Source organism: Entelurus aequoreus, linkage group LG06, assembly GCF_033978785.1.
Source record: "Entelurus aequoreus isolate RoL-2023_Sb linkage group LG06, RoL_Eaeq_v1.1, whole genome shotgun sequence".
Lineage (NCBI taxonomy): Eukaryota > Metazoa > Chordata > Actinopteri > Syngnathiformes > Syngnathidae > Entelurus > Entelurus aequoreus.
Window position 1 is genome coordinate 85,458,891 of NC_084736.1, and position 22,866 is coordinate 85,481,756.

A 22,866-nucleotide genomic window follows, 5' to 3' on the forward strand; every position below is an offset into this window, starting at 1 on the left:
AAATGTTAAAATATTATTTTATCAAACACAAATTTACATAAAATAAACATTTTTAATGTATATTTATGTCCAAAACAGATGAATATGATAGTTATATTATAATGTTTAAATAATTTCCGATTACAAGTGAAGGCATCGCCCTTCTCGTGTTATGGTCTGTCCTCCCGCTAGCTAGCAAGCTTCAATGCAGCACATGCTAGCTGCTAGCTGCGTCATTGTCCACATTAAAACTATTAAACCTGCGTCATTGTCCACATTAAAACTATTAAATAGTCTTTGTCAAAATTAAAACTATTAAACCTTCACCTGGAACCAAAGAGCAATAATGAGAAGAGTAACGTTATTTGTGAACGGCACGTCCAAAAATGGCAAGGTATGTTAAAAAGTCCGCACAATTACGTTTGTTGTTGAAGCAATTGCTGTTAGGACTGAGTTTAAAAGTACTTCTAAGCCTGCTGTCATCTGCACATTCTTCTACATCTGCACACATGCACATTCTTCTACCTTTTCCATCTTTTATGAAATGTGTTGTTGTTGAAGCAATTGCTGTTAGGACTGAGTTTAAAAGTACTTCTAAGCCTGCTGTCATCTGCACATTCTTCTACATCTGCACTCCTTCACATTCTTCTACATCTGCACTCCTGCACATTCTTCTACATCTGCACTCCTTCACATTCTTCTACATCTGCACTCCTTCACATTCTTCTACATCTGCACTCCTTCACATTCTTCTACATCTGCACTCCTTCACATTCTTCTACATCTGCACTCCTTCACATTCTTCTACATCTGCACTCCTGCACATTCTTCTACATCTGCACTCCTTCACATTCTTCTACATCTGCACTCCTTCACATTCTTCTACATCTGCACTCCTTCACATTCTTCTACATCTGCACTCCTTCACATTCTTCTACATCTGCACTCCTTCACATTCTTCTACATCTGCACTCCTGCACATTCTTCTACATCTGCACTCCTGCACATTCTTCTACATCTGCACATTCTTCTACATCTGCACTCCTGCACATTGTTCTACATCTGCACTCCTGCATTCTTCTACATCTGCACATTCTTCTACATCTGCACTCCTGCACATTGTTCTACATCTGCACTCCTGCATTCTTCTACATCTGCACATTCTTCTACATCTGCACTCCTGCACATTGTTCTACATCTGCACTCCTGCATTCTTCTACATCTGCACATTCTTCTACATCTGCACTCCTGCACATTGTTCTACATCTGCACTCCTGCACATTGTTCTACATCTGCACTCCTGCATTCTTCTACATCTGCACTCCTTCACATTCTTCTACATCTGCACATTCTTCTACATCTGCACTCCTTCACATTCTTCTACATCTGCACTCCTGCACATTCTTCTACATCTGCACTCCTTCACATTCTTCTACATCTGCACTCCTTCACATTCTTCTACATCTGCACATTCTTCTACATCTGCACTCCTGCATTCTTCTACCTTACCCATCTTTTATAGATCAACAAAGGACAAATAGCAATTGTTGTTACGACTGAGTTTAAAAGTACTTATAAGCCTGGTGTCATCTGCTCTGCTGCACATTCTTCTACCTTACTCATCTTTTATAGAATGTGTTGCAAACCACAAATGATATTTTCTCCACTCAGGTTGTAGCAGTATATGGGGTCTTGTCTGACCTACTATCTGTAGCCAGCAATAAATTGGGAATGAAAGCCTCCTGTTTGTATAATGGAAAGGGAGGTCTCATAGACGACATTGCCCTTATTAGGTAAGAACCGAACAAAACCATGGTTAAGATGTCATATTTACTTGTTCTTCATTTGTGTGCCTCTCTGTCCAACCTCATTCTAATAGAGATGATGATGTGTTGTATGTCTCAGAAGGTGATCCATTCATTGGTGAGTGCAGCTTGACTGCTACTTGAAGATTTCTACTTCATGATTCATTGTTCCCATGTTGATCACAGATTGTCAGAATGAAGTGAAAGTGTCAGTTGACCAGCAAGGCGCTCACACCGACTGGTTGACCCTAAATATTGGTGGCCGTCTATTCACCACGACAAGGTAAGTAGTACTCAAATTCCTTCAAATAGCTAACACACCTTAGTTTTGCACATCTTGTTGTATTTGTCTCATCCAAATGTATCATTTAGGAGCACGTTGGTCAGCAAAGAGCCAGAGAGTATGCTTGCTCACATGTTTCGAGAGAAAGGTAGGCATATCACGATTTGTTTCTTCTTTTAAAACATCTCCCTGTTGCCTACAAGACATGTGATGGTGGTTCTTTGGTTTAAAGGTTGCATAGATTATGTTTTACAGACCATATTCAAGCCGTATTCCGACCGTCTTTGCAGGATAATAATAATGGATTAGATTTATATAGCGCTTTTCTAGACACTCAAAGCGCTTCACAGAGAAGTGAGAACCCATCATTCATTTTTACAACTCATTCATTCATCATTCATTCTCCGGTGTGAGCGGCACCGGGGGCAAGGGTGAAGTGTCCTGCCCAAGGACACAACGGCAGCGATTTTTGGATGGTAAGAGGCGGGGAGCGAACCTGCAACCCTCAGGTTTCTGGCAAGGCCGCTCTACCCACTACGCCATGCCGCCCCAATGCAGGATGCAGCGTTTTGTGAGCGGTCTTAATGAAGTGCCTCCACTTTGACTGCGTCTTCTCCCAGTTAGCCACGTTGTAGTTTTTAGGGCTTCCATATGAAGTCTACTGACATCAGTAAGTTACAACTATATGCTAATTTGTGTTAAAAAAATGCCAACATCAGAGGATGCGTTTGCATGTATGAGCCAGTCTGCCCCACAACGAGAGGATAGAGAAAATTAAGGAACTTATTGACTACAACGTCAGACTACAATGGTGGACTCGCTCTTTGCTTAAATCTCTACCATATATGGAGATATCCGCTGACGTCACACTTGGGAAGAATGTCACAAATTGGGCAATTCCAAACGGCTTGTTTGGAGGACGTATGAAGGAAAGCAAGATTGTTTATAAATATTAAGGCCAATCCTCCTAATTCCCAAAACTTGTGCAGTGGGTTTTTGTGCAATTACACAAAAACAGGTACCAATAAGTAAGAACAACTGGTTTTGCATATTAGGTCTCCTTAAAGCCAGGCGGGTACTTTTTTATATTGGTTCTATCTTGTATGTTTGTCACTTTTCCCCAGATGTGTGGGGGAACAAGCAAGATGAGCATGGAGCCTACCTCATCGACCGCAGTCCTGAATACTTTGAGCCTATTCTTAATTACTTGAGACATGGTCAGCTTATCGTCAATGAGGGCGTGAATATACGAGGTAAGGACATTTTTCAAATTAAAACATATCAGGGTTTCCGCGGGTCATTAAAGAGCTTTAGAAGTCATTAAATGGATTTTGCGAAATTTAAGACCTTAAATGGCATTAAAAAGCATTAAGTATCATGTCCAAAGATATTAAAAAATGTCATACAATTTTAGGCCTGGGTCAATAATATATAAGTCAATTAATTAGATTTGAAACTGAACTTGATAACTTTGCTGCCAGCGTGTGTGTTTATCTTCTTCATCTCTGGCTTTTAAACTGGATACAAGAGGTCTCACTCTGTGCATCGCTCTCAGCAACTGAGCATGGTATTTGACAGTAGAATTAATTGAAGTGAGTGAAGCCTCTTGTCAGTTATCCACAATCTTTGTTTCGGTATGAGCAGGCAGGACCGCTGGCTTACACACACACTGTGTCAATGAGAGACAAGAAGGGAGTTTGTAGTGTCTTCGCTGCATTGTCCTTCGGGAGAGTCTCCAAGCCAGGGAAACAATCCAAGTTGGAATGTTTTGTTTGCGAGCAAAAATAACATTTGCTTCTCACTCTTAATTGTCTATTACTGGTCCTCAAGTTCATCCTGCAGGGCATGCGGTCCGATGTTAGCGTCTTCCAATCATTTGTGGCAGCTTTAGGGTACTTTGGAGGCTGCCAGCAACTTCCAATTTGTTGACAAACCAGAGCAACGCTTACTCCAATCAGCAGATGTCCTGTGGTCGTAATTCCGAATAGGTAGATATCTTCACGTCCTCGACTGAAAGGGTGGTCAGGCACGCGGCACTCCTTCACTTCACTTCCTCCCAAGAGTCCGTCATGTGTCCAGGTCAAGACAAGCAGGTTCCCCCAACCCGAGATCTTGTCAATTTCATTGAGAGGCCAGTGAATTAGTTCCATTGTTTAGATTTGGAGAGCAGTGCAAAAAGAGGCAACAAGAAAGTTAAGACAAGACAAAGATGTGAAAATGTATTTTTTATTAGCTTTATTATTTGTATTACTATTGTAAGTCAAGGCCCGTGTTGACACGTAGGATCTAAAAGAATGTGACAGCACGCGTGTCATAATTACGACGGTCAGGTGGATTAAAAAAGTAGCGATATGATTTGTCCAGAATTTTAACTGATCCAATTAGGAACCAGTAACAAAGAATACTGGTACTTGGTAAGTAACAAAAGTTGGGAGGAAAAAAAGATTATAACAGAGCCAAATATTCCCTGTGTGAGAACATTTCATTTTAAAAGTAAATGTGCAACATGAGCTCATCAACATGTATGAACTAGCAATGATGCCGTCATGGCATTGACAACCAAACAAACTACCCAATACCAGTTTTCCCAATTGGGGAAGAACTGCACATCAAGATGTTCAATATTTATTTAAGTGTAATTTTTGCAATCAATGATTGAGATTCCGTTTTACTTTGATGTTATTGACCTTCTAATTACAATGGTGAGAAATACTACAGTACTATCAAAATATGTGTATTGTGTTTGAAAGGGTTACTTGCATTGTTTATATTATGATTATGTCAGTGCTACATTTGACCACAGTTAATGTCAACTTTTCAACTACTCAATATTGTCATTGTCACATCAGACTATCGTATGCTTTTGACGATATATGACAAGGCTATTCAACTACATAATGAAGAGGGCCAAGGGCTCGGGGGCCAAACTTCGGAATGTGGATGTTTCTTCAGGAAGTGCCTCTGCATTGAGACTGCGTTTGCTAAAATGCAAAGTGAACACATCGGCATGAATTCATTATTCTGCCCTGGCTACTCCTTTCCAGCGTGTGCAGCTCATTAAAAGGATGAAAAAACAGAAGCTCCATAAGTTTTGTTGAACATTGATGTTCCTTCTTTTGAATTATTTTCCTTCCTCAATTTTATTTATTTACACTTCTTCCTTCATTTAGGATTGTAAAACTGAAAATATAAACATAACAAAAGTATAACGTCCATTGTGTATTTTACATAAATAATGTCCATTGTGTATTTTACACAAATATAATAGGTTTATTGTTAATATATTCACACAATAAACTACAAACTACAAATGTACACATATACACACCAAATATTGCACACACTGTATGTGACTTATTGCAATAAAACCTAAGGTGTAGCATCGTCGCCCTCTACTGGTCAAATTTAGCGCTGCAAGCTTTACTCAGACAAGTAACACGACCATGAATACAAAAGACATCACAAAGTCAACAATTTCAACACAAAACAAACTAACAAACAATATCTACTTACAAATGTTTGATCACGTTTTGTGATGAAGTGTACACACCATTGTTGCTTCTTGTCTGGATCAATGTGTCCGTCGCTTTAAAGGTCCGCCAGAAAATAATGACCGGAGTCCTTGCCTGGCGCAGAACTTTGTTATCCAGTCGTTGTTAAGTCTGATTTTTGCTATTTATTCAACATTTTTTTAGGGTGAATGTGTAGTCTTGTTCTACTCGCCCTACTGCTGCTTCAGAGTGACCATGAATTGATTAACGTGGACCCCGACTTAAACAAGTGGAAAAACTTATTGGGGTGTTACCATTTAGTGGTCAATTGTACAGAATATGTACTGTACTGTGCAATCTACTAATACAAGTTTCAATCAATCAAAAAGTGACACATATGCCTCGCTGTTGCCCCCTGCTGGGTGGCAGGAGTACTGCATACATGATCAACCCTGGTTTGAATGGTTTCATCAAGCCTATTTGGGTGATGTTCAGCCAGGCAAATGAAAAGCTTTGACGGGCTGGGTGTGGCCCCCGGGCCGCTAGTTGATTAGGCATGATATATGATAACCATCTACAGTAGCACATTGGCATCAAATGTGTTTTAAGTTACATTAAAAAGGCATTAAAAACATGACATTTGGTTTAGTGATACCTGCAGAAACCCTGACATGCAGTGCATCTGGAAAGTATTCACAGCGCTTCACTTTTTCCACATTTTATGTCACACCTTTATTCCAAAATAGAATAAATTCATTTTGTCCTCAAAACTCAACAAACAATACCCCATAATGACGATATATTTAAAAAAAAAAAAACATCGCATGCACGTAAGCATTCACAGCATTTGCTCAATACTTTGTTGAGGCTCCTACGGCAGCTTCAAGTCTCCTCCCTCCACAGAGGAATGCTGTAGCTCTGACAGAGTGACCATGGGGTTTTTGGGCACCTCTCTGACTAGACTAAGATGAATGCAGCAATGTACAGAGACATCCTGGATGAAAACTAACTGGGAGACAAGTCAGGATAGAGGGAAAGATGAATGCAGCAATGTACAGAGACATCCTGTATGAAAACTAACTGGGAGACAAGTCAGGATAGAGAGAAAGATGAATGCAGCAATGTACAGAGACATCCTGGATGAAAACTAACTGGGAGACAAGTCAGGATAGAGGGAAAGATGAATGCAGCAATGTACAGAGACATCCTGGATGAAAACTAACTGGGAGACAAGTCAGGATAGAGGGAAAGATGAATGCAGCAATGTACAGAGACATCCTGGATGAAAAATAACTGGAAGACAAGTCAGGATAGAGGGAAAGATGAATGCAGCAATGTACAGAGACATCCTGGATGAAAAGCATCTAACTGGATGGAGCTTGAGGGGTGCTGCAAAGAGGAATTGGCCAACATGCCCAAAGATAAATGGCTTCTACTTGTATAGCGCTTTTCTACCTTTTTTTAAGGAACTCAAAGCGCTTTGACACTATTTCCACATTCACCCATTCACACACACATTCACACACTGATGGCGGGAGCTGCCATGCAAGGCGCTAACCAGGACCCATCAGGAGCAAGGGTGAAGTGTCTTGCTCAAGGACACAACGGACGTGACTAGGATGGTAGAAGGTGGTAGAAGATAGGTGTGCCAAGCTTGTGGCATGGTATTCAAAAGGACTTGAGGCTGTAATTGCTGCTAGAGGAGCATCAACAAAGTATTGAGCAAAGGTTGTGAATACTTATGTACATGTGATTTTTAATCTTTTTATTTGTAATACATTTGCAAAAAAGAATGTACAAACTTTCACATTGTCTTTACGGGGTATTATCTGTAGAATTCTGAAGACAAACATGAATTATTCCATTTTGGAACAAGGCTGTAACATAATAAAATGTGGACGGGTGCACTGTACATTCATAGAGAAGATGGACGTGTACATTTTCAAACTGTATAGTCATTTTTATTTATACGGCTACAACTGTCTCCTGGAACCTTTATTTCAGCCAACTGATAAAGTGCTCTCTTATGTAGTCCAATGTTTCGATGTGGTAAAAACTGTTTTCCAGGTGTTCTTGAGGAGGCTCGGTTCTTTGGAATTGAGCAGCTTGCTGATCAGTTGGAAGTGGTCGTGAAGGTAAGCATTAATTCAGGTTTACAGCAAATATCCTGTTATCCCTTTGGAGTGTGCTTACTTGTCATATCCACTATTTCATACCAGAACTCTCAGCCGCCTGAAGACCACTCTCCAATTTTCCGCAAGGAGTTTGTTCGTTTTCTTTTGGCAACACCCACCAAGTCTGAGCTTCGTTGCCAGGTAATGCAAATTAAAACAGTAATTGTCTTCCTACTTCATTTTGGCATTGTCACATAGCTCTGATCTTTGGTTGAAGTTAATTTGGAACATGTATACAATTTTAATATGGTATGTCCCATATTTTCATTTTGTCATTACCACATGCCTGAATAGGAGTAGGAAGGCAAAGTTGATTTAATCTTACCCCTTTTCCACTTCATAGCAATTACTAACAAACATATTAACTGCTTGTTCTCATGTACACTACTGTTCAAAAGTTTGGGGTCACCCAAACAATTTAGTGGAATAGCCTTCATTTCTAAGAACAAGAATAGACTGTCGAGTTTCAGATGAAAGTTCTCTTTTTCTGGCCATTTTGAGCGTTTAATTGACCCCACAAATGTGATGCTCCAGAAAGTCAATCTGCTCAAAGGAAGGTCAGTTTTGTAGCTTCTGTAAGGAGCTAAAGTGTTTTCAGATGTGTGAACATGATTGCACAAGGGTTTTCTAATCATCAATTAGCCTTCTGAGCCAATGAGCAAACACATTGTACCATTAGAACACTGGAGTGATAGTTGCTGGAAATGGGCCTCTATACACCTATGTAGATATTGCACCAAAAAGCAGACATTTGCAGCTAGAATAGTCATTTAGCACATTAGCAATGTATAGAGTGTATTTCTGTAAAGTTAAGACTAGTTTAAAGTTATCTTCATTGAAAAGTACAGTGCTTTTCCTTCAAAAATAAGGACATTTACATGTGACCCCAAACTTTTGAACAGTAGTGTACATCAAGGATTTCTGGTAATAAATAGTTAAGACAGTTATGATTCACTTAATGAGATAATGATAATAGTGTACCAGGGTGATTCATAAAGAATACGGCAAAATTATCACTCGATATTTCAAAAAGGAAAAACAATAGAAAACCTAGCTTGAACACATGTGTTGTACATAACTTTGAGTATTTATTTCATGCTTTACAAGTGCTCAATATGGCCACCACTGGCAGCGATATGACAATTCCTCCCAAACACGCCGCAGGATTTCTTAAGGAGTCGCTATTTTGAGGGTAAATAAACGTGGTCTTCCTACAATTGAACGGCGCCGAAAGGATTACATGACCACAATGGTGAAATTGTAACACAATAAAACCTGGATAACTCATGTATCAAAAGACCAGTGATTCAGGTCATTACAAAATAAAACTTTGATAACTCCTGTATCAAATGACCATTGATTCAGGTCATTACAAAATAAAACCTGGATAACTCCTGTATCAAATGACCATTGATTCAGGTCATTACAAAATAAAACCTGGATAACTCCTGTATCAAATGACCATTGATTCAGGTCATTACAAAATAAAACCTGGATAACTCCTGTATAAAATGACCATCTATTCAGGTCATTACAATGCTTTAGAACTGAATATATGTGTGATGATTTTGGCGTATTAATTTGTAATCACCCTGTATGTAGTTTGAATAGCCTTTTAGACTGGATCATATTAGTACATTGTTGAACTTCTTTGCTTAACCCATTCCATAGTTTAATTCCACATACTGATATGCTAAACGTCTTAAGTGTTGTAAGTGCATGCAAATGTTGAGTTCATTTTTTTTCCAAGATTATACTTCTCTTTTGTTGAGAACAATTATACATTCTGAAATAGCAGGTTATAGTTTGCTTTGTGCATCATTTTAGCTGTTTGCAAATGCACCAAATCATTGAATTTAAAGGTTTGTGTGTTCTCTATATCCAACATGATGTATTATTGTAACTGACATTTTTTGTAACACGGTTAATGAATGAAGTGTACCCTTTGTAGTTATTTCCCCATATTTCAACACAATAATAATAATAATTCATTTTATTTATATACAGCATTTAAAAAGCACTCAGACGCTTACACAATAATGAAAATAAAACATGATGATAATCATACAAGGCAAATACAGTATAATAATAAAACAACCAGTGAAAATCAACATAAAAATGGGCAAAATAAAAAAGAACTTTGTGTTATGAGATGTTTCTTAAAGCAGTTTTCAAAAGGCTTGGGTTCTATGAGGAGGGGATTGTTGGTGGAACACAGGTTTCTAACAGGAATATGAGGGTTGAGGAAGTCAGAGAGGTGGACTGGGGCCATGTTGTGGAGGGCTTCATGGGCCAGGAGAAGGATTTTGAACTGGATGTGCTGCGGGATAGGTAGTTGGTAGGACAGGAGTGATGTGATCAATAAAGTACTATCTATGTGGTCATAGCGACGGGAGCGAGTGAGGAGACGTGCAGCCAAGTTGTGGAAAATGAACCATAAAGTGTGTTGAACAATTTCCCTTGTGGATCATTAAAGTTTGTCTAAGTCTAAGTCTAAAGGATGCTGTTGCAGTAATCAAGTCTGGAGGTGATGAAAGCATGAATAAGTGTTTCATCAGTAGAGAAGGAGAAGAGTGGTCTGAGACGGGCAATTTTCCTGAGGTGGATGTAGGCTGTTTTAGTGATGTGTTTGACATGATCTTCAAATGGAATGGTATTGTCCAAGATGAGACCAAAGTGCCGGATGTGCATGGAGGGAAACAGGGTGAGGTTGTTTATGGATATGTTGAAATCTTTGACAGAATTGGTGAGATATTTTGGACCAATCATTTTGAGATCTGTTTTGCTGTAGTTGAGTTTGAGAAAGTTTATTCATCATCCAGATGTTTATGTCATTGAGGCAGTTGGTGAGGGTGGTGCTTGTGGCAGGGGTGATAGACCGCGTTGAAATGTAGATCTGAATGTCGTCATCATAGCAATGATAGTTGAGGCCGTGTTGGTGTATTCTTTGTCCAAGTGGGAGTATGTACTGGGTGAAGAGGAGAGGGCCAAGTACCAAACCTTGGGGGACACCTTGGGACAGATGGCTGATTTGCAGTTATTGATGGACATGAATTGCTGTCTGTCAGGCAGGTATGATTTAATCCAGGGGAGCACAGTGCTGGTGGTGTTGAGAGAAGTTTCCAGACGGGAGAGAAGGGTGTAATGATTTATGGTGTTGAAAGCTGCGGTGAGATCCAAAAGAATGAGGAGATTGAGGTGGCCTGAGTCCGATGCGAGGAGGAGGTCATTTGTGACTTTGATGAGGGCAGTTTCAGTGCTGTGGTGGGAACGGAAACCAGATTGAAATGGATCAAGGAGATTATTGATGTTGAGGTGGGTTATTTCTTCTGCGGCTGCACGTTCCAATATTTTTGACAGAAAAGGGAGGTTGAAGATGGGCTGGAAGTTTTTATTGGTTTCAGGGTCAAGTCCAGGTTTTTTTAGGATGAGTGTGACTAAGGCAGAGTTGATGATATCAGTAATAAGTGGGGTGATGGACGATAAACAACCTTTTACAAGTGATGTCAGGGGAGGATCAAGGACACAAGTGGAGTTTTTGGATTTATTTAGAAGATCAACTCTATCAGATTGGGTCATTGGTAGGAAATGTGTTAGAGGCTGAGAGTTGAGGAGTGGAACAGGTGGTACATGGTTCAGGATGATAGTGGGGGTCAAGGTGCCATAGATGGTTTTGATTTTGGATTGAAAGAATGACAGTAATGAATTGCATTTTTCAGTGGTAAAGGACGACGCAGAGTTGTCGATGGATTTGAGGAGATGGTTTATTGTATTGAACAGAGTCTGCGGATTGGAGGAGTTAGAATGGACGAGATTGGAATAGCAAGGGGACCGAGCAGTGTTGAGGGCAGTTTTGTATTGTTGGATGAAGTCTGTATATCCTTGCTTACGGTGAGGTGAGTTTTCCGGTAGAGTCTTTCAAGTTGTCTTCTGTGGATTTTCATTTTCCACAGCTCAGTAGTGGACTAGGGGCCAGAGTGAGTGAAGCAGACACTTTTGGAGTTTAAGGGAGCCAGGATGTCAAGGCAGGTGGACAGTGTTTGCTTATAGTAAATAAATGATGAGATCTGATGGGTTGTTAGACTCGGGAGGAGAAGAGGCGGATAGAATAGAATAGAATTGAGTTGGGTAGAGAAGGCAGATAAAGAGATGGATTTGATATTCCAAAAAGGTTTTACCATTTAGCTTTGGAGATGGGAAGAGGAATATGGATGTCCATGGTGATGGCCAGGGGATCAGAGATGAGGAGATTGTGCCTGGAGGGTAATTGAGATATGCGAGCAGTAGAGAATATGAAGGGATTTTTGGTCAACAACATATTTTGCTTTATTCATTATGGAAATGTTTCTTGCCACCGTATGTTGTATATGTTTTAAATGATATATCCAGCTCATTTTCTCATCTGGTATTACTCCCAGAAATGTGATTAGATTTTTTGGAAACATCAATACATGATGAAGATACAGTATGTTAAAGAAATGTGAATGTAATCCTGCTTCTAAACACAAACACAGAAAGAAGCGACAGAAGAAAGTTGATTTGTATTTCCGCACACATTGGTTTGGCTTTTCATGTTGTTTTGCTCACTTTTTATCATCCACAGCACCCATACAAATGACATGCGCATGCGTCATGACCAATCACGCATATTAGTTTTATGACATCATCACCAATAGATTGCACTGCTGTGGTAAACACTGAACGATGAAACAATTCAATTGTCGCCGACTAAAGTTATTGTATTTGCTCTTTTAAGTTGAATTCTTTCATTCACGAGATGTTTGTGTACGACATTTTTCTGTACTATTTTAGGGCCTTAACTTCAGTGGCGCTGATCTGTCTCGGCTCGATTTGCGCTACATCAATTTCAAGATGGCTAATCTCAGTCGCTGCAATCTGACACACGCCAATCTGTGCTGTTCCAATCTGGAGCGAGCTGATCTATCCGGAGCCAACTTGGACGTGAGTCTAAAAATGATTTCCCAATATGGTGATCATACCCCGACATCCATTGTGTCCTTTGAAATCTGATTTGAAATGCTTTGGATTTGGTCCCACGCTGACTCAATTAAGAACAGAACAAGCATGCATAGAGTAGGAGCTGTATATTCCATAAACGATGTCCAATATTCTTGATGTTTTCTGTCTCCTAGGGTGCTAACTTACAAGGTGTGAAGATGCTCTGCTCCAATGCCGAAGGAGCTTCTCTTAAAGGATGCAACTTTGAAGATCCTTCTGGGCTGAAGGCCAATTTAGAAGGTAATCTATCAGCCATCTTTACCACATCAGCTGTTTTGAGGCCTTGTTTGAAGCTCATGTTATTGCAAACAGGTGCCAACCTGAAAGGAGTCGACATGGAAGGAAGTCAGATGACCGGCATCAACCTGCGGGTGGCCACTCTGAAAAATGCCAAACTGAAGAACTGCAACCTGCGGGGCGCCACTTTAGCTGGGACTGATCTCGAGGTAAACTGATACCATGACAAGGGATTAGCAGTTAAGGGGAACGGCACTTTAAAAACAATAAAATGTTGCCTATCATTCTCAATCCCTGTTAGACACAAACACACCGTTTTTTTTGGTGCATTCTAAATTGTACAAAAACTCTAGCAAGGGGCAGCTAAACACAGGTAAAGGGGATTCAACCTATTGTCAAAGCACTTTGAGTACCTCAAAGGTAGAAAAGCGCTACACAAGTATAACCCATTTATTCCGCCTTTACAGTGTTCTTCAACAAAGGTTCTTAACCTTTTTTTCCACCACATAGGGTCCCACTCAAATGATAACACTGAATTTATCATCTTACTCTGGATTTTAATTGTTTTAATAATTATATCTAACCTACTTACAGTTTAACAGGTCAACAACCTTGTCAAATGAAATGAAAGTATGTGTTCATCACAAAGCTTAATAAATATTTAGCGGAGCAGAGAGGTAGCGGCATGGGTAAAGTTAGCTGTGATGCGAGCGGAGTGGTGCGAGTGGTAATACGAGAGAGAGAAGGTGCGAATCTGGTAACAAATGAAGAAAGAATTACTTCCCAAGAAAAACAACAGGAGCACATCGTCTGGCGGTAGTTTGGCTTCAAGCGGGAAGATGTTGAACAGACAACCGTAATATGTCAAGTATGCGGCAAAAGCGTTGCTACAAAAAGTAGCATCACTACTAATTTGTGGCATCATTTGAAAAGTCACCCGCTAGAGAATGAAGAGTGCTTGAAACTCCGCATGTCAACATCTCCGTTCGGTGCCACACCCACAAAATTCCCAAGCCACCAGCACTGACCCAATTGAGCCTGGCGTCTTCCATTTCCACATCAACACCATATCAATCAATCAATCAATCAATGTTTATTTATATAGCCCTAAATCACAAGTGTCTCAAAGGGCTGTACAAGCCACAACGACATCCTCGGTGTCGAGTGGGTCTGACATAATATTGTGAAAGTCCAACACATCAGCGAAACAAATAGTCAACAACAGAAGGAGATAACGTCCGCAGGAACCTACCACATAGTGAAGGACATACACTATTTGATGTCCTATTATGCAGCTCATTTTTATGTGACACTTATTGAAATATCTTGTGTGACATCATGCACTTTATTTGTTTTAAACTATTGTAGTGGCGTTCTGTACAAAAAGTGCACTTTAATTTAGTGTTGTTTTGATAAGTCATCTTAGTGACATCATGCACAAAAGTGCACTAATAGCTTGTTTTAAAATGTCTCTGACAATCTTGCACTTTCTGTTTGGAAATGACATGAATGTTTGTGCCACTGCTTAATAACTGTTTCATAAATACACTTTTGATAAATTGATTTAGTTGTGGTTTCCCTCTCTGCATGAAAGTTTAAATGTAGCATATATTAATGCAGTATGAAGAAGAATGTTTTAATGTAGACACATAGAATCATCATGAAATTTGCAGAATTGTCCGCTATTTTTGCCAAAAGTTCTATTTCTATTTCTATCAAACTGCTGTGATTATATGCATCAAGTGTTCATTCAAGGCTAAGGCAAAATATCCACATATATATGGTGTATCGTGACATGGACTAAACATATCCACATATATATGGTGTATGGTGACATGGACTAAACATATCCACATATATATGGTGTATCGTGACATGGACTAAACATATCCACATATATATGGTGTATGGTGACATGGACTAAACATATCCACATATATATGGTGTATGGTGACATGGACTAAACATATCCACATATATATGGTGTATGGTGACATGGACTAAACATATCCACATATATATGGTGTATGGTGACATGGACTAAACATATCCACATATATATGGTGTATGGTGACATGGACTAAACATATCCACATATATATGGTGTATGGTGACATGGACTAAACATATCCACATATATATGGTGTATGGTGACATGGACTAAACATATCCACATATAAATAAAAGGCCATATCTCCCAGCCCTACTTCCAACTGTATTTTATCCTTATGGTGTGCGTGTGTTTTTGGTCTGCAGAATTGCGACCTATCCGGCTGTGATCTACAAGAAGCTAACCTGAGAGGGTCCAATGTTAAAGGAGCCATCTTTGAAGAGATGCTGACGCCGCTGCACATGTCGCAGAGTGTCAGATAACTCCTCACCCTCATGTAGGTCCAGTTGGCTCTTCTCTCTTCCCTCAATGTCAAGCTCCTTCTGCCTGCTTTTAGCACAGGTCATTGAATTGTATGCCCTTCACTTCCCTGGCATTCCACCAATAACATGTTGGCTTTAAATCTCTTACACTATTTATCCAGGGTTGTCTTTTGGATGTATTTCAGTGACTGTTGTTGAAATATGTATATCACAAACCAAAATGTACAAGTGTCTGGGTTGTATCCCGTGACTACAATCACGTATTGTTTCATATGTATGTTACTTGAAAACGGCGTTGAAAGCAGACTGTGGTTGCAGTCTCTGAATGCTGCTTTTGCTGAGGCAGTCCACCAATGCTGTGCTTTTGTCTTCAAGTAGCCTGCTGCACTGCACTATAAACGCAAGCCAAAGCCACAGGATAACACAATCTAAAGGCTGAAAGAGCTGAGAAACTATGCGACTGGCGTAGACGTCAACACCGCTCGGGTATGCAATACTTTTCCTACACTCAAAAGCTTATTGGTGTTTGTGCGCTCTGTGGATCTACCTCCTTTTTCATGTCAGTGACCCATTTTGCATGTATTCACTGTTGTATGTAGGCCATATCTCAACTTCAGTTCAACACACTAATTCATGTTGTCACATTCACCTTTGCTATTATTCTAATGGGTAGTGCTCTATGTACATGCTTTCAATCTATTTGCACAAATATATTTTCACCAAAAAAATGTAAATGATGTAATCTTGTGTATATTCAATCCAGTGCTTCCAACCCCCCAAAAAACTGTAAATAAGAAGAAGTTGTCCTGGTCCTGGTCCTGGACCGTGTATGTTTGCATGAGTGTACTTGTCTTTGAGCTCAGCGCTGATGCAAGACTTTTTACTCCGTTTAACAGAAGGTAGTCGGCCTGTGACACTTTGTGTTTCTCACCATGAGTGAGACAATCCATGGAAGTGATTCTATTTATTTGAAAACTTTGTGTATAGAGTAAAGGTGGTTGTTGTTTTATGTTCAGGATCGGGGTTGTGGTACTTTGTGTCAATGGTTATTGCACTCCACTGTGGAAATACTTTTCCATTATTTGACTGTTATAAATAAACTCCATTGAAGAAGAGAGGCCTTGTTATCTGTGTTTCTCATACATTTACTTTAGGACTGTCAAAAATAACGAGTTAACTCAACAATATCACATTAATCATGTGTATATAGAGATTAATCACAATTTATTTTGACCTTAACCACGGGTGGTTACCAGAAAGGTGGTGCAGGTTTTTATACGGTCATTGATCAGGTCAATGCATACCAAGATCAATCAATCAATTAATGTTTATTTATATAGCCCTAAATCACAAGTGCCAACCAAGCCTAACCCCCCCTCCCCTCCACGTCCCACACCCCAGATTGTAAATAATGTAAATAATTCAATGTATATACTCTGATGATGATTATCTTGTGTGATGACTGTATTATGATAATAGTATATATCTGTATCATGAATCAATTTAAGTGGACCCCGACTTAAACAAGTTGAAAAACTTACTGGGGTGTTACCATTTAGTGGTCAATTGTACGGAATATGTACTTCACTGTGCAACCTACTAATAAAAGTCTCAATCAATCAAAAAAAGTGAAAGGGCTGCACGAGCCACAACGACATCCGCGTACAGAGCCCACATAAGATGGGATGTTAGCTAAAACCGTCACCAAATGTTGAGCAAATAAATGTTGACATGTTCCTTGATCACATTGTGACAATGAAACTGTATTTGTGTCCAAATATTGGGCTATTTTTTAAGTATATTTAAATTATGCAAGCGAGTAATAACCTAATCATGATTAATCAAAATGCAGACGTGTGATTAATCTAATTTTTTTTTAAAAAGCTATGATTTGACAGCACTAATGTGTTCATTTGTGATTGCCTTCCACGGATAAATTCAAAAGGCCACAAATTCCTTTTGTCATGAACACAAAGCCATTATTATGGGACAGGTGTCAATGTGGCTTGTCGTTGTAACTCTGTCCAGTAGGTGGCGTCATAACTGCTTCAACACAGCCTGCCAGGGAATGTCTTGTCAATTTAGCGGCTTTTCAGACCCCTCTAGATTCAGTTTTTCAGAAAAGCCACCAGGAACAAGTCCAGCGAATTTTTTCTGTCGTTATTAGACAATTTTGGAGATTAAAATGAAAGCGTGTCAACGTGGAGCATGTAGGAGACTTCATGTTGATTAGAAAACACAAAAAGAAAGATGGTTTGTATACATATTGTTTTGCTTTCCATGCATCATGGCCAAACATGCAAATGAGAACAAATTCAATGGCAAAATGACATTAAAGTCCCCTCAGAAACTCCCATTATTGTGAGTTTGTACATAGAAACAGTGGAAAATAACAGGGACTGTTTGATATTCTGTAGACATACAAGAGCTTCTAGAGTTCCTATTTCTTCAATGTTTGTGTTTACCACCACGATAATCCTTTTACCTGCTCCGAAGGTCACTGATAATGGTGCTTAATCCCACTTTGTGAGCCCCTGCAGTGAAATGATGGGCTATAACAGGGAAGAAAGCCTTTGGAAAATACTCCAGGTTCACCAAGGTAAGCAGAAAGCAGCCACCCTTCAAGTCAGGTAAGCATGGTTGTATTTGAGAGTGTGTGATTATGAGGTCTAATATCATATGTACTAGCACAGAGTCGCCATGAAACCCTGTCCGGTCCTAGTCCTGTGGCTGCTGCTTGTGCTACCACAGAGCCACAGTCAGCACTGGTCTTATGGACTGAGCCCAGGAGGAAAGCGAGGACTGGACGACTGTTTGGACCAGCACATCAATGTAAGATGCTCCTATTTTTGTAACCCTCCATGTCTGATCAATATGTTTGTTTCCTCTAAAGGTGCCTAATGGCTTCCTGCAGCTGGACAAGCCTTGCAGAGTTTTGGCTTGTGGAGCTTTGTCAGCTTTAGCCACAATTTGCCGGCTGAAAGGACTTCATGTGAGTTGATGTGCTGTTTTGTTAAATAATGTCAACAAACACTTTGTAAAAGATGTTTGATGCCAGCGTGCCTTTCTTACTTTTCAGGGAGATGTGGCTGACAGGAAAACTGAACGCAGGACTTTTAAGATCATTTGATTGAATTGCACATGAAACAGTCTTACTGGCATGTGCGGATACGTGTTAGTTTTGTTTTATTTACAATGCAGATTGTCTTTTTTGTCAGTACAGTCTGGGAAGCAAAGGTTTACACATTGACTTCACACTGGTGTTTTGTGTTTGGCTCTGAAAGCATGTATCTTAAACGTCAATATCTTTATTAAGTCAGTGGGGCTGAGAGAAGAAGGCATGTACTTTCCTGCTTGTGGACAAATAAACTCTTCATTCCTACCTTTCAGATATTGATCCGCTCCCACCTTCAATTTATCTTCCTTAATTTGTCTTCCGAGCCTCACTTTCATTCATCTTGTCTGATTTCCTTCCTTAATCTCTCCATCGCTTCACTCTCCTCGCTGTTTATCTCCATTCTAATCCCATCTGCGTTTGTTCTTCCACTTCTTAGTGTGCATCCTCGCCTCTCCGTCCATCTTTTATTTTCTTTTTGAACATTTCTGCCCCCAGTTTGATGTTGTGCTTTATTAATCATTTGATCTTTCTTTGATGGCAGATGTAAGACCTTTCCCCATCCATCTCCCTCCACCTCAACCCCACCCACTCCTTCTCACATGCTGGCAAGTAAGAGCTTTTATTCTCAGCATCCCTTCTTTTACAAGGCATTCATCCTTACATTTATCATTTTTGAATAGGAAAAGCCCCATTTACTGCTCTTTAATTCTCCATCTTGCAGACCTCTTTTCCGTGTGGGTTTTAACCAAACATTATCAAATATTTGTTGGGAAAAACTACACAGCGAGGCACCGTATTTGATACATTAAGAATGAAATCATATGCATAAGTAATTATTTTGTAACTAACCACTAGATGGCGGTAGAAAACCACTTGAAATGACTCCTTTGTCTTTCACTTGCCATCTAGACCAGGGGTCGGCAACCCAAAATGTTGAAAGAGCCATATTGGACCAAAAATACAAAAAAAAATCTGTCTGGAGCCGCAAAAAATTAAAAGCCATATTACATGTGTCATGAGATATAAATGTAATTAAGAGGACTTAAAGGAAACTAAATGACCTCAAATATAGCTACAAATGAGGCATAATGATGCAATATGTACATATAGCTAGCCTAAATAGCATGTTAGCATCGATTAGCTTGCAGTCACGCAGTGACCAAATATGTTTGATTAGCACTCCACACAAGTCAATAACATCAACAAAACTCACCTTTGTGCACTCACGCACGACGTTAAAAGTGTGGTGGACAAAATGAGACAGAAAAAGTGGCATAAGACACGTCCTAGAAAGTCGGAGAAATTTATACATGTAAACAAACTATACGGTGAGTTCAAGGACCGCCAAAATAAGTAGGAAAAAACGGCGCTCGCCAAATACTCGAATGAGTGAAGCATGTTTAATATAAACAGTGTGATTTATAACAATTAGGGAGGTTTGTGTCATGTTTGTCCTCCTACAGAAACCATACTAAAACAAAAAAATACATTTTTTCCCCTCATCTTTTTCCATTCTTCATACATTTTTGAAAAATCTCCAGAGAGCCACTAGGGCGGCGCTAAAGAGCCGCATGCGGCTCTAGAGCCGCGGGTTGCCGACCCCCGATCTAGACGATCCTGCATAAAGTTTCTTGAACACAACAAACCGGCTACATAATTGAAACAATTCTATCTTTAAAACAATATTTTCATCCGCAATTAAAAAAAAGAAACTTGGTGTGTGTCCGAAAAGGAGCGGGAAGAAGCAAAAGTTTTTATCATCACTCAGATAATGTGATTGTCAATCATCAATACAATACGTATCACCTGATACTTGGCAGTAATACGTATATTAACAGAAGACATATCATATGTCATTATATTCACATACGCCCACAATAATAAACCCACTCATCATTTCATTAAATGGGGTTTGAATAAATAAATGACACCTTCAAGATATTTTTTATTGCTCTTTGTTGTACCTATAAAAATATTTTTTTGTATTTATTTTTTAATTAAATAAAGTTATTGCTTTGTTTGATTTACAAGGCAATAATTATTTGCTGCTCTCACTGTTGTGTCCACCCACCATGTTTAATTGATTGTGTTATACCAGCTTATCTGGTTTCTAATAATGCTTGTTCATACATCAATAACCAACACAAATATTATTCGACACCGTGAGGCTATGGTATTATTTACTGACACATGATATACAGCTTGCACTTCTGGAGAAAATGTGCTTATCTTCAGTGGAAAGTTCCATGTCTTTATCAGTGCTGTTAATAAGCAGCGGACAGAAAATGATTTAAAGGAGCCACAGCATCCAGATAACTGACATTTATGTCTTTTCCTACTCATGAAAATGAATGCGGTAGTCATTTCCCATATACTTAATGAGTTTTGCGTAAGTTAATAACTAACTGTACTTGGAGTGGCAGACCGGATGTGCCGCCCCTCTTGGTGTTACGTCATCTATGGAACTGGAGCCCAGCTCACCGTGTGGATAAAGATGTGTAACAATGATCACTTCAATGTATGTTTTTGTCGCCTGCTTCATGATTACCTTACTTTCAATTGATATGGTTAACAATATGAGCAAAAAAAGACATTCCCTACTTTTCCATCTCCTCTTCCATGGACACCAGAAGTGTTTGCACATGCTCTTTCAGCATTTCACAAGTGTTTGCACATGCTCTTTCAGCATTTCACAAGTGTTTGCACATGCTCTTTTAGCATTTCACAAGTGTTTGCACATGCTCTTTCAGCATTTCACAAGTGTTTGCACATGCTCTTTCAGCATTTCATAAGTGTTTGCACATGCTCTTTCAGCATTTCATAAGTGTTTGCACATGCTCTTTCAGCATTTCACAAGTGTTTGCACATGCTCTTTCAGCATTTCATAAGTGTTTGCACATGCTCTTTCAGCATTTCATAAGTGTTTGCACATGCTCTTTCAGCATTTCACAAGTGTTTGCACATGCTCTTTCAGCATTTCATAAGTGTTTGCACATGCTCTTTCAGCATTTCACAAGTGTTTGCACATGCTCTTTCAGCATTTCACAAGTGTTTGCACATGCTCTTTCAGCATTTCATAAGTGTTTACACATGCTCTTTCAGCATTTCATAAGTGTTTGCACATGCTCTTTCAGCATTTCATAAGTGTTTGCACATGCTCTTTCAGCATTCCACAAGTGTTTGCACATGCTCTTTCAGCATTTCATAAGTGTTTGCACATGCTCTTTCAGCATTTCATAAGTGTTTGCACATGCTCTTTCAGCATTTCATAAGTGTTTGCACATGCTCTTTCAGCATTTCACAAGTGTTTGCACATGCTCTCTCAGCATTTCATAAGTGTTTGCACATGCTCTTTCAGCATTTCATAAGTGTTTGCACATGCTCTCTCAGCATTTCACAAGTGTTTGCACATGCTCTTTCAGCATTCCACAAGTGTTTGCACATGCTCTTTCAGCATTTCATAAGTGTTTGCACATGCTCTTTCAGCATTTCATAAGTGTTTGCACATGCTCTTTCAGCATTTCATAAGTGTTTGCACATGCTCTTTCAGCATTTCATAAGTGTTTGCACATGCTCTTTCAGCATTTCATAAGTGTTTGCACATGCTCTTTCAGCATTTCATAAGTGTTTGCACATGCTCTTTCAGCATTTCCTCAAGCATCTTGAGGAAAACATCAGTAGAAGAGGACTTACCTGCTTTCTCTCTCTTTTTTGAGCGCTGGATCCAGGCCCGGCCCTAACCAATCTGCCGCCCTAGGCAAGATTTTAGGTGCCCCCCCCCCACATCGGCAGTGAAGTGTATATACTCACAAGAAACCGAATAGCTTTGTCTTTGACCTTTTTTTTTTACTTAAAGAAAGCAAATTAACAATCAGAATAGTTAACAAGATTTTAAAAAATATGGATGAATAAATGAATACAAAAAATAAAAAATGAATATATGAAATACAATATTTTTTACATACATACACACAAAATAAAACGTGTCAACAAGTGGCATAAAATAAATTAAAAATACAATATAAATAAGGCACTGCACAAAACAAGATATCAAACCAGTATGACTTTAACAACTATATTACAAAAAAAGGGGATCCTACAGAGTTCTCTATTTGTGCTTTTTAATATTGCATTAACTAGAATGACTTACAAATGACTGTACACCAGGGAGTACTGTAATTACCTAACGTTACATCATTATTTTGCATAACAATTTAGCCCCCTCCACAATATTAACCCGATGTTAAAACAGAACTAGCTATTTATTGATTAGCAATTGCCAAATCATGTAACATTAGCTTAATGCTAAAAAGCCAGGTTACTATCACATTCTGTAACAGACAAATAATTTCATGTAGGCTAACGTTACCTACCTGCTACCTCTGTC

General features: G+C 39.3%; 2 protein-coding genes across 7 annotated transcripts; both read left to right on the forward strand.

Annotated features, from left to right (window-relative positions):
• The first annotated feature begins 155 nt into the window (after nucleotides 1-155).
• Nucleotides 156-16,484, forward strand: kctd9a (potassium channel tetramerization domain containing 9a). Of its 3 annotated transcripts, none has more exons than XM_062051718.1 (12): nucleotides 156-373; nucleotides 1,651-1,772; nucleotides 1,859-1,902; nucleotides 1,971-2,067; nucleotides 2,157-2,215; nucleotides 3,192-3,320; nucleotides 7,626-7,873; nucleotides 12,545-12,694; nucleotides 12,886-12,991; nucleotides 13,064-13,197; nucleotides 15,245-15,375; nucleotides 15,737-16,484. In XM_062051718.1, exons 1-11 carry the CDS (start codon nucleotides 326-328, stop codon nucleotides 15,359-15,361), a joined length of 1,254 nt encoding a protein of 417 aa, XP_061907702.1. In that variant the 5' UTR covers nucleotides 156-325; the 3' UTR covers nucleotides 15,362-15,375; nucleotides 15,737-16,484. The 3 variants fall into 3 exon arrangements, with proteins under 3 accessions (XP_061907702.1, XP_061907701.1, XP_061907703.1); XM_062051719.1 differs by having other exon boundaries at nucleotides 160-373; nucleotides 7,626-7,693; nucleotides 7,778-7,873; nucleotides 15,245-16,482; XM_062051717.1 differs by having other exon boundaries at nucleotides 157-373; nucleotides 15,245-16,483.
• A 667-nt stretch (nucleotides 16,485-17,151) lies between these two features.
• On the forward strand, nucleotides 17,152-19,384 carry LOC133652702 (progonadoliberin-1-like). 4 transcript variants are annotated; one of them, XM_062051724.1, is made up of 4 exons: nucleotides 17,152-17,960; nucleotides 18,050-18,193; nucleotides 18,255-18,353; nucleotides 18,441-19,384. In XM_062051724.1, the coding sequence occupies exons 2-4, from the start codon at nucleotides 18,062-18,064 to the stop codon at nucleotides 18,489-18,491; spliced, it is 282 nt and encodes a 93-aa protein (XP_061907708.1). In that variant the 5' UTR covers nucleotides 17,152-17,960; nucleotides 18,050-18,061; the 3' UTR covers nucleotides 18,492-19,384. The 4 variants fall into 4 exon arrangements, with proteins under 4 accessions (XP_061907708.1, XP_061907709.1, XP_061907706.1 ...); XM_062051725.1 differs by having other exon boundaries at nucleotides 18,055-18,193; XM_062051722.1 differs by having other exon boundaries at nucleotides 17,954-17,991.
• The last annotated feature ends 3,482 nt before the right edge of the window (nucleotides 19,385-22,866 follow it).